Here is a 12,500-nt window from a genome sequence, read left to right on the forward strand (position 1 = left end):
AAGCCTACCGGTTTATTTCAATTTTTCGTAACTGTCCTATGAAATGGTTGACGAAATTTGATTGATTCTGACATCATTTACAAAATAGTATTTTCCCCAGTCAAAAGGTAGGTAGATTTTGCTGATTTCTTAAGAGTTGAGGAGACCAGCATTACCCAGGAAGGCGTCGACGTGTAATGGCCAGATAGAAATGGTCTTTAGAACTTGAATGTTTCTTCCTCCTCTGTATGTTCTTTTGTTTGTTTGTTTGTTTGTTTTATTTGTAGGATTACCTGTCTTATGAAGCTTGTTGTTGTTGAAGAGTCAGAGAAGCTCCCATCTGAAGCCTTGTACTTTTTTCCTCGAACCCGACCACCGCTGACCTGTGGCGAAGCAAACGAAAAGAAATCTCTAGAAAAAACATGCTGCTAGCTTATACGCACACACACGCACGCACGCACGCACGCACGTCCCCACCAATCGGGTGAGGGGTGGGGGGCTAAGGGTGGTATTTAGGCTAAGAAAGTAATGATAGGAAAAGAGGTGATAATAAGTCCGGAAAGACAGGAAATAAATGAAACTGGGTACGAAGAAGGCGGAGGAGAGATTGACAAAAAACGGGGCAATTGCATAGGTGACGACACTCTAGTGGCGCTGATGATGATGATGATGATAATGATGATGGCGATGATCCACTGGTCGTGGCTGTAGCCGTGTTCATCATGATCATCGTCATTATCAGCATCATCGGGGGTGAACTTGCAGTAGTGTGTTGAAGCAAGAAATGCCGACAAAAGATTGTGTCATTTGAATCAAACAAAGCAGGTGATAGACCTTGAGTTTCGTTTGTCTGTGAGCAAAACTAGTGCAGAGTTGTGACTTTAGCCAATCAGTATGCAAATGTTCATTGAATGCAAGGAATTGAGTTTGAGGTCAGCCGAAATTTTTCCACTTATTCTACTTCATTATCCAAATTGTGCTGAGAGCTTATCCAAGAGAAGGATGAGCGCCTGGTAAGGCGCCCTTACCTTGGAAGTAAGTCTCATGGACCGAATTCAGCCTATAACTGGCCCTTGGTCAAAAGTGAAAGCTCTCATGCCGTGAATGGTGAGTGACTTTTTGAAACACAACAACTGACTTTTAGAACATTTAGATTATCCTTAAAGAAGTTAAGAACTATTATGAAATTGACACTACGTTTTGCATTTTAATGATGTATATGAACATTTACTAGTGTTAGGAGGCAACTACTGAGTGGAAAATAATATAAGCCCTGGATTTACCGATACAGAGACCTGGAAAGCTAAAAGAAAATTACGTTGCATTCTGTAAACAAGACTAACCAGTTTCAATATTATTGTGGCAGACTCAGTGTTACAAATAGAAGGGAAGAACCCTACTAGATATTATATTATAGCTTATATATATATATATATATATATATATATATATATATATATATATGTATATATATATATATATATATATGTATGTATGTCTATATATAGTATATATATTGTACACAAGAATGTGCCTATATTATGTATGCATATACGTGGCATTTTCTTACTAAAAGATGTGGGGGTAAAAAAGATGTTAATGTTTTGGGCTGGTCAAGTTGTGGAAGTTGGATGAATGAGAGCGTAGGGTTTCAGATGGCCAAGGTGGTTATGCTTCAAGCAGGAGGGTTGTCGCTTTTGGGTTGTCCAACACAAGAGTGGAGAAGACATACTAGGGGACAGTTACTTAGTTTGATGTTTAATTAATGGATACATTTTTGTGTGTACACATTTATCTAAACAAATCACTTCATTGATTATTATCTATATGTACCGTCTGTTGCACACATACTTATGTTGGTGTGTATGTATATATATATATATATATATATAGTATATATATATATATATATATATATATATATATATATATATATATATATATATATATATATATGTCTGTGTGTGTAGATGAACAGATAAGTATATTCATGTTATAATTGTTGACTTATACTGTATATGCATTAGATTACAGCTATCGAAGAGATGCAAAAATTTGGTTGGTTAATTCTTGCGGTCATCTTACTTTCTACTTAACGCTATGGTTAGCCTAATTCTAAGGACCACTGTTTCAAGGGTTTCTGTGTTTATTTTCCATCATATAGTCAAATGAATCTGTTTTTCATGCATAAGGAAAATCTCATTTTGCAATGCAGTTCTCCAGATTTATAGAGGAAGCATAGAAATAAGAAATTATCAGATATTAATTTACCTCAAAACGAAGCAAGATGGGCCTAGATACGATATACAGTGTCCGGCATGAATTGAGGAAAACTCGGATAAACATCTCTTCTGTGACAAGTTAGATTTGAACGAATGAATAAAAACATTTCAATGATAACAGTTTCGATTTCTTTTATATCCTAGACTGGAGAACACTATACAATGTTAACAGAGGCTGCTTGATATATTATTCCTGAGTACATGCACGTTTGACTTAATTATTAAATGTATATTTATGCAATCTCTTTCTTTTTGTGTCTGTACGTAATCCGCATGTAATGGGAATTGTTACATCATATCCCTTGGTCAGCCATTACATGACCTAAAAATATTTTGTAACTTCCAAGGAACTTGAACTGTAATGCTGAAACCTTATCGCCAAGGGCGTAATGTATCTTTAAATTATTTTGCTGTAGTCTTTTGCAGTTGTCATTTACCTACGATTAATTTCAGCACACTAATAATTATCTCTCTCTCTCTCTCTCTCTCTCTCTCTCTCTCCTCTCTCTCTCTCTCATTTGATGCCGTCAAATTATGCATTCTCTCTTATAGTTCGTTTGCTTGGGATCCTTGGAGATCATAAAGTTTTTGTTCTTCAGGAGAGAGAAGCATTAGAGGTGGCCCTCTTTGGCCATAGTCATTTCTTCTTCCTCTCCTCCTTCTCCTCCTCTCCTCTTCCTCCTCCTCCTCCCCCTACTCAAAAAGGATTTAGATATATTAATTCGGATAACGTTTCCTGCTTGACATCTTTATTGGATGAAAGCAATATCTATCTTTGTACAGTGGGGCATTTCTGTAAAGGTCCTTGCATGCTATAGGCTGTTCGCACAACCACCAGAAAAAGCATTTGCTGTTCTTTGGTGGCCCTCTTCCAGTGGGGATGTTGCTCGTAAATATTTTTGCATAAAAGTCGATTTTCCGTTTATTCAACCATTCCTCTTTTCCCTTGAGGAGGACAGGACTAGATCAATAGAAATATAAGTATGGATTAACAAATTAACCTCCTTGTTGATGATTAGGTCGCAGGAAAGAATTTCTAAGCTATCGCTCCATGTCATAAATAATTCAGATCACTTGTGATGATATCGTCTAATTGTTGACAACTTTGGACATTGAAAGAATTCGCCAGTTTCAGTGTAGCTGTGTCTAGAGGCAACAAGATGATCATGAATCGACTGTAACATTCCTGGATGATGATAGAGATGCAGATGTACTGGTTCAGCCCTTGGTCCTATGGTGCAGGTAAGAAGCGACGCTCCGTTCATTTCGTGGATGCGTGACTGATGAATTCCTTGCGCTGACATCGTTCTTGTACCATGGGTCTGGTCTCGACTGATTGTGGCCATTACTTAAAGCTGGTGTGAGAGGTAATGGTTCCCAATAAGTCCGAAGAAACCAGCAGAGTGACCGGGGAAGGTGATTGTCTCAGAGACTCGTCTGATCAGTCGAAGGAACTCCAACGAGTGTTAACATTCTAGTTAATATTCATAGTCACCTTTTCCCTTCTGTAGACGATTCTAACTAATTCATATTTTGCTGATTTTCATTTTAATCACGAGGATAAAAAGAGTCAGAAAAAGAGAAATTGTCTTTCCCCAGAGTGGGTTGCTACTATGACTCCCAGATTGCCCGCAACCTAGAACTGCGTCGACCATGACTCAAGAACCACTTGACCTAGACTAGGATGGATCGTTCCAGTTAGAAGAACCTCCCCCAACGTTTTAAAAGTTCACAGCATGTCATTCACGCTCTTCATTTTATTTTTCTTAATATTTATATATAGGATAAAACATCTGATATTGTATTGTTTGAACACTACCGAGAAAGAGCTGTTTATTACGATTTAGTATCTCTTCGCAAGGCTCGTGAATGACTTCCTCACAGTAATTATTGAATTTGGACGAACTGCTGTATCCCCCGGCATAGAAGGATTCCAAAGCCGTTTTGTAAATAATGCCAAAGGGAAGGGCAGGTCGTCTCTCTCCAATGTCTTGTGTGGCTTTATACTTAATTTCAGAACCCATGGAAGATTGAAGGTTCCGTCAGGTTGGCACTGATAAGTGAGTTAGAGAAACATTTAGCAGACATCGGTGTTTAAGCCCAAAATTATGATTTCTGATTTCTGTAGTCTATTATGGACCGCTACTAGATAAGATTCCTTATCATCAAGGTAGCAGAATACATACACATTCAAACACACCCACACTCACACGCATATATATATATATATATATATATATATATATATATATATATATATATATATATATATATATATATATATATATATATATATATATATATATATATATACATATATATAGAAAGGTGACTAAGAGGAGGCTTATATTCAGCGTCGTTCACCCGCCAGTCTTACCATTGTATATGAATATGACAGATTCTTATGCATAAAACGTACACAAGGTATTAATATACGTATTTATGCATGTATTAATGTAGGCATAAGATTGTTTAGCGGATCGTGTACAAAAAGCATTTGGTTCTTTTTGTCAATGTTCGCTTGACAACAACGAGACTGCGTCAATTAAACGGTTTAGCCATCTGCCGTAACCAGTTACTTTACACTGAAAACTGTGAGCTATAGATTTTATTCCATTATAGAAACTGAATTAGTGATATTGTGCTTCCAGATCTCACAGATCTGTTTTCCTTGATGTGTTTTTAAAAAATCCGGATGTACAGATTAAGACTCCAAATGTAAGAATTAACAAAAGCTAAGACTGCTCATGCAGTGATAAAAAAGGGTAACACTGGATGTAGCATTTTAAAAAAGCTACTACTCTGGGAGTCTCTAAGTGTAGCAATTAAAAAATCTAAGACTGGATGTAGCGATTAAAAAAAGCTAATACTCTGGATGTAGCGATTGAAATCAAGCTAAGGCTCCAGACAGAACAATTAAAATCAAGCTAAGACTCTGGATGCAGTGGCTGAAATCAAGCTAAGTACTGGATGTAGCAATTGAAATCAAACTAAAAATCGGATGTAGCAATTAAAAAAGCTAAGACGACAGATGTAGCAGTTGAAATCAAGCTAAGACTCCAGATGTAGCAATTAAAATCAAGTTAAGACTCCAGATGTATATAGCAATTGAAACCAAGCTAAGATTTTAAATATAGTGATTAAAATCACTGTAAGACTCTTGATGTTGTGATTGAAATCAAGTTAAGAATCTAGCTGTTGTGATTGAAATACAGCTAAGACTCCTGATGTAGTGATTGAAATCAAGCTACGACTTCAGATGTAGCAATTGAAATCAAGCTAAGTCTGTATGTAGCGATTGAAATCAAGCTATGACTCTGGATGTGGCAATTGAAAAAAGCTCAAACTCAGGACGTAGCGACTGAAACCAAGCTAAGACTCTGGATGTAGCGACTGAAACCAAGCTAAGACTCTGGACGTAGCGACTGAAACCAAGCTAAGACTCTGGACGTAGCGACTGAAACCAAGCTAAGACTCTGGACGTAGCGACTGAAACCAAGCTAAGACTCTGGACGTAGCGACTGAAACCAAGCTAAGACTCTGGACGTAGCGACTGAAACCAAGCTAAGACTCTGGACGTAGCGACTGAAACCAAGCTAAGACTCTGGAACCAAGCTAAGACTCTGGACGTAGCGACTGAAACCAAGCTAAGACTCTGGACGTAGCGACTGAAACCAAGCTAAGACTCTGGACGTAGCGACTGAAACCAAGCTAAGACTCTGACGTAGGCAACTGAACCTAGCTAGACTCTGGACGTAGCGACTGAACCAAGCTAAGACTCTGAAACGTATGCGACTGAAACAAGCTAAGATCTGGATCGTAGCGATGAAACCAAGATAAGACTCGGGATGTAGCGACTGATGGAAACCAAGCTAAGACTCTGGACGTAGCGACTGAAATCAAGCTAAGACTCTGGAAGAGGACTGAAACCAAGCTAAGACGCTGGACGTATTAGCGATATGAAACCAAGCAAGACTCTGGAACGTTTAGCGACTGAAACCAAGCTAAGACTCTGGACGTAGCGACTGAAACCAAGCTAAGACTCTGGACGTAGCGACTGAAACCAAGCTAAGACTCCTGACGTAGCACTGAACCAAGATTAAGGACTTCTGGACGTAGCGACGAAACCAAGCTTAAGACTCGGACGTAGCGTACTGAACCAAGCTAGACTTCCTGACGAGCGACTGAAAACCAAGCTCTAAGGATCTGGGACGTCTAAGCGACTGAACACCAAGCTAAGACCTCTGGACGTAGCGATGAAAACCAAAGCTAAGATAGGGATGTAGCGGACTGAAACCACAGCTAAGGACATGAAGTAGCTGACTGAAACCAAGCTAAGACTCGGACGTAGCGACTGAAAACCAGCTAAGACGCTGACGTAGCGGATGAAAACAAGCTAAGACTCTGGACGTAGCGACTGAAACCAAGCTAAGACTCTGGACGTAGCAACTGAAAACCACGATAAGACTCCTGGACGTAGTGACTGAAACCAAGCTAGGGGACTCTGACGTAGCAACTGAAAACCAAAGCTAAGACTCTGGACGTAAGCGGGACTGAAACCAAGCTAAGGACTCTGGACGTAGCGACTGAAACCAAGGTAAGGAACTTCCTGACGTAAGCGACTGAAAACAAGCTAAGACTCTGGACGAGCGACTGAAACCAAAGCAAGAATCTGGACAATAGCGACTGAAACCAAAGCCTAAGACTCCTGACAAGCGAACTGAACATCAAGCTAAGGACTCGGGAACGTAGCGACAAAAACCAAGCTATAAACTCTGGACGTAGCGACTGAAATCAAGCTAAGGACTCTGGACGTAGCTGGAAACCGAAAGCTAAGGACTCCTGGATCGTTAGCTGAAACCCAAGCTAAGGACTCTGGACGTAGCTGGAAACCAAGCTTAAGGACTCTGGTACCGTAGCGACTGAAACCAAGCCTGAAGACTCTGGACGTAGCGACTGAAAAACCAAGCTAAGACTCTGAACGTTAGCCTGGAAACCAAGCTTAAAGACTCTGGGGAGCGTCAGCTGACCAACCAAGGCTAAGAATCTGGAACGTAGCTGAAATCAAGCAAGACTCTGGACGGTAGCAACTGAAATCCAAGCTAAGACTCTGGACGTTTAGCGGAACTGAAACAAAGCCTAAGACTCTGGAACGTAGTGACTGGAACCAAGCCTAAGACCGGACGTAGCGCCTTGAAAACCAAGCTAAGGACTCTGACGTAGCGACTGAAACCAAGCTAAACACCCTTGGACGTAGCGACTGAAACCAAGCTAAGACTCTGGACGTAGCAGACTTGAACCAAAGCCTAAGAACTCTGCGACGTAAGCAACTGAAACCAGATTAAGGACTCTGGAGGTAGCGACTGAAACCAAGCTACGAAACTCTGGACGTAGCGACTGAAACCAAGCTAAGACTCTGGATCTTAGCCGAACTGAAACCAACTAAGACTCTGAACGTGGCGACTTGAAACCAAGCTAGACTCTGGACGTAAGCGACTGAAACCAAGCTAAGACTCCTGACGTAGCAACTTAAACCAAGCTAAGACCTGGAACGTAGCGACTGAAACCAAGCTAAGTACTCTGGACGTAGCACTGCAACCAAGCTAAGACTCTGGACGTAGCGACTGAAACAAGCTAAGACTCTGGACGTAGCGACTGAAACCAAGCTAAGACTCTGGACGTAGCGACTGAAACCAAGCTAAGAACTCCTGACGTAGCAACTGAAATCAAGCTAAGGACTTCTGGAACGTAGCGACTGAAACCAGCTAAGACTCTGGCGTAGCGACGAAATCAGCTAAGACTCTGGACGTAGCTGAACCAAGCTAATACTCTGGACATAGCTGAACCAAGCAAGACTCTGGACGTAGCTGAAACCAAGCTAAGACTCTGGACGTAGCTGAAACCAAGCTAAGACTCTGGACGTAGCGACTAAACCAGCTAAGAACTCTGACGTAGCGACTGAAACCAAGCTAGACTCTGGCGTAGCGACTGAAACGGCTAAGCTCTGGCCGTGCGCTGAAACGAAGCTGAGACTCTGGACGTAGCTGAACCAAGCTAAGACCTCTGGACGTCGCACTGAAAACCAAGCTAAGATCCTGACGTAGCAACTGAAGCCAAGCTAAGACTCTGGACATAGCGACTGAAACCGCAGCTACGACTCTGGACCGTAGCGACTGAAACCAAGCTAAGACTCTGGACGTAGCGACTGAAATCAAGCTAAGACTCTGGACGTAGCTGAAACCAAGCTAAGACTCTGGACGTAGCTGAAACCAAGCTAAGACTCTGGACGTAGCTGAAACCAAGCTAAGACTCTGGACGTAGCGAACTGAAACCACAGCTAAGACTCTGGGAACGTGGCGACTGAAACCAAGCTAAGACTCTGACGTAGCGAAACCTGAAACCAAGCTAGACTCGGACGTAGCGACTGAGAAACCAGCTAAGATCTGGCGTAGCGACTGAAACCAAGCTAGAGTCACTGGATGTAGCAATTGAAACAAGCTAAGACTCTGGACGTAGCGACTGAAACCAAGCTAAGACTCTGGACGTAGCGACTGAAACCAAGCTAAGACTCTGGACGTAGCGACTGAAACCAAGCTAAGACTCTGGACGTAGCGACTGAAATCAAGCTAAGACTCTGGACTTAGCTGAACCAAGCTCCAAGACTCTGGACGTCAAAGCCTGCAAACCAAGCTAAGACCTGGACGCTTTAGCGACGGAAACCAAAGCTAAGACTTGGACCGTAGCGACTGAAACCAAAGCCTAAGGACTCTGGAACGTGGCCGACTGAACAACCAAGCTCAAGAACTCTTGGAGCGTTAGCGACTGAATACCAAGCTAAGAGTCTGGACGTAGCAACTGAAACAAGCTAGACTCTGGAACGTAGCGACTGAAATCAAGCTAAGACTCTGGACGTAGCAACTGAAACCAAGCTAAGACTCTGGACGTAGCAACTGAAACCAAGCTAAGACTCTGGACGTAGCGACTGAAACCAAGCTAAGACTCTGGACGTAGCGACTGAAACCAAGCTAAGACTCTGGACGTAGCTGAAACCAAGCTAAGACTCTGGACGTAGCAACTGAAATCAAGCTAAGACTCTGGACGTAGCTGAAACACAAGCTTAATCTGGGACGTAACTGAAAACCAAGCTAGACGGCTCTGGACGTAGTGACTGAAACCAAGTAAGACTCTGGCGTAGTGCTGAAACCAGCGAAGACTCTGGACGTAAGCTGAACCAAGCTAAGACTCTGGACTTGGCCTACTGAAACCAGCTAAGACTCTGGACGTGCTACTGAAACCAAGCTAAGACTCTGGACTTAGCGACTTAAACCAAGCTAGACTCGGACTAAGCGACTGAAACCGAAGCTAAGATCAGGGGGGACGTAGCAACTGAAACCAAGCTAAAGACTCTGGACGTAGGACTGAACAAGCTAAACTCTGACGTAGCGACTGAAAACCAGCTAAGACTCTGACGTGGCCGACTGAAACCAAGCTAAGACTCGGACGTAGCGACTGAACCAAGCTAAGACTCTGGACGTAGCGACTGAACCAAGTAAGATTGGACGTAGCTGAAACCAAAGCTACCTGGACGTAGCGATTGACAAAAGCTAAGACTCCGGATGGATGTAGAGATTAATAAAATCTTAGACAGCAGCAGTGCCTTCGGAAAACTGGCACTGTGCATGTTAGTCACTCACTAATTGGCCTTTTTTTTGTGAGGAATAAACCATCAGCTGTATGCGAAAAAGGGGCATGAATAAAGTTCTTCGTAGCTGACGAGCGCTCGATTGTCTATTTAATTCCTTAACCATTAAATCGACTTTGATGTTTTAGGCTTAGTTACTCTCGCTTTTGCTTATAGGCTTAAAAAACAAAATGAAATTTCACAATGAATCCTACTAAATTAATACGATTTCTGGTTGTTCAATAAGTCATCTATGTAGGTAAAAGTTATGAAAAGATTTTGGAAATAATGTTTTTAATGCTGCCGGGAATTAAGAAATACTTGTCAATGCTTACTGTATCTACAAGGATGAGTGTCCCCGCCCTCGCCCCCGCCCCCCACTGTTAACAGCTTAGCTACTGAATCATCATATTGGCTTGCTCCGTAGGAATATGTGCATATCAGTGGCAATATTGATGTTTATGCATGCGGTAATTTCATTTTACAAGTTCAAGGTTTCGCACTGTATACAACACATCTAAACGCATAATTAGGTAAAAAAGGGTAGTGTGTTTGATGACTTTGATCTTATTGTATGTCGTAGAGTATATTTCTGACTGCTTCGTTATTACCTGGTTTAGGGAATTGCCGTAAACGGCTTCCTTTAAGTAAGTAATTATAATATTTTATTTTAGTTCTGACCCGCAGCGACAGACATGTATATTTCATTGCACGTTATAGCAGTATTGGTTTAGAATAGAGAGAGAGAGAGAGAGAGAGAGAGAGAGAGAGAGAGAGAGAGAGAGAGAGAGAGAGTCCGTCGAATGTGCTTTTCCCAGACAGAGCATCTGAAGAGAATTGTTGCTGTCTATTTAAGTTCTGTTATCGATCGACCTACCGTGGTTGTTATTCTTAGAGTGACCTTTGATGGTGTATTGTTCTCAAGTATGGCTTCCACCGACTAGCCACTGCTATTTGCGTAATCAGTAATATTGGTCGAATCATCTTCTGTGACTGCGGTCGAATTTACTACATTTACATTTTTCTTACATTTTGGGAGACCCACCCGATGCACAAATCTGCATTACAATATTTGTGAAGCGAATGACGCGGGAAATGTAAGTTTTTCGGGAAGGTCACATTTTCTTTATAAATTCTCAAATAATGAATTAATGTGTCTTCATAAAGGATAGAATTTTGATTTTAGTTATAGATTGCATTTGCTAAAGAGGTTAGGTTTAGTTTTTTCTTTCTTTAAATTTTCAGATAGATAAAATCAACAGAATCAAGAGAAAGCAGCATACAGAAGGATTATTATTATTATTATTAACCAAACAAAAACTTCTTTCAGTTTTCTTCTGAAGATTGAAAAAGAAAACTCACAAAATCACTGTGTAACGTATTTACTTCTAAGTAAAATTAAATGTAAATACTTAGAAGTAAACACGTTACACAGTGATTTTGTGGGTTTCTTTTATTATTATTATTATTATTATTATTATTATTATTATTATTATTATTATTATTATTATTGAACTAAGGAACCTCCGTAACGAGGCGATAATATTGAGAATTAAAAGTCACAGTAGTGCTGCAAGATATCATTGTACAATGCTAAAAATTACTAGGAAGAGGGATACGGAGCAGTATCCGAAAGTCTCTCCTAGTCATTTTTAGCATTGTACAATAATATACTCTAACACTAATGTGGCTTTTAATTGTCATTATCAGTATTATTATTCAGAAGATGAAGAACAGTATTCAGTGGAACAAGCCTGCCAAAGGGGTCATCGACTTAGAATTCAAGCTTCCAAACAATATGGAGTTCATCCAAAGGAAGTAACTGAAAGTAAAGGGAAACACAGAAAGAGGAGATCGGTTATTAGAAAATAATATAAATGATCAAATTACTAAATAGATAAATGAAAATTTTAGTAAATAATCAAAACACAAAGAGAATTGTATTAGGGTAGTAGGAAGAGAACTTATGGAAAAGACTATAAATATACATGCACCTGAAATTTAGGATGCGTCAGAAGAGAGCAGGAATAGCGTGCCCCTCGTATAGGTACTTAGGGCACAGCAGATTCCACAACTGCACTCGCGAGACTATTCCATATTTCAGTTCTAGCCAAGAGGAAACTTCTGGCAAATCGAATGTTCACATGAACGTCTGTCTGTGTCTGTTTATTTGTGTCTTCTTTATACCATGAGCACGACTACATCCTCCCGAGTGAAAGCGGACATGCTCTATCAATTAACATTTGGGGGATACTAATGACGATTCATAGTTAATGGTCAAGACCAAAAGTTGTTTCGTGGTAAATGTATCCACGTATTATATCCTTCATCTGCTTATAAGGTCGATTCCTTATACTTATGTTTATCAGGTCCCCTTGCAGGGCAAAGACATGGTCGCATGGCCGGGTATAGATTTGTGGTGTCCTTTTATTATTGATGAGCGAAGATGCTAAGCCTATCAATAATTTGTTCTTTATACCATGCTTAACTCTCAGAGGCAGCAAAGCTGGTTACATACGTATATTGGTGATAAAAATGCACAATTGGATTCGGTTTTC

General features: G+C 40.6%; 2 protein-coding genes across 7 annotated transcripts in view; one reads left to right on the forward strand and one right to left on the reverse strand.

The window, feature by feature from the left end:
- LOC135220524 (voltage-dependent L-type calcium channel subunit beta-1-like) overlaps positions 1-12,500 on the reverse strand; it is a 590,813-nt gene that overhangs the window by 565,752 nt on the left and 12,561 nt on the right. For all 4 annotated transcript variants that reach the window (XM_064257702.1, XM_064257700.1, XM_064257701.1 and 1 more), the window contains exon 3: positions 273-362. In XM_064257702.1, the coding sequence (XP_064113772.1) occupies positions 273-362 (90 nt within the window). The remainder of the gene's footprint in view (positions 1-272; positions 363-12,500) is intronic.
- Positions 1-12,500, forward strand: part of LOC135220526 (protein bric-a-brac 2-like) — a 485,115-nt gene that overhangs the window by 132,089 nt on the left and 340,526 nt on the right. The window lies entirely within an intron of this gene.

Source organism: Macrobrachium nipponense, chromosome 2 (assembly GCF_015104395.2).
Source record: "Macrobrachium nipponense isolate FS-2020 chromosome 2, ASM1510439v2, whole genome shotgun sequence".
Lineage (NCBI taxonomy): Eukaryota > Metazoa > Arthropoda > Malacostraca > Decapoda > Palaemonidae > Macrobrachium > Macrobrachium nipponense.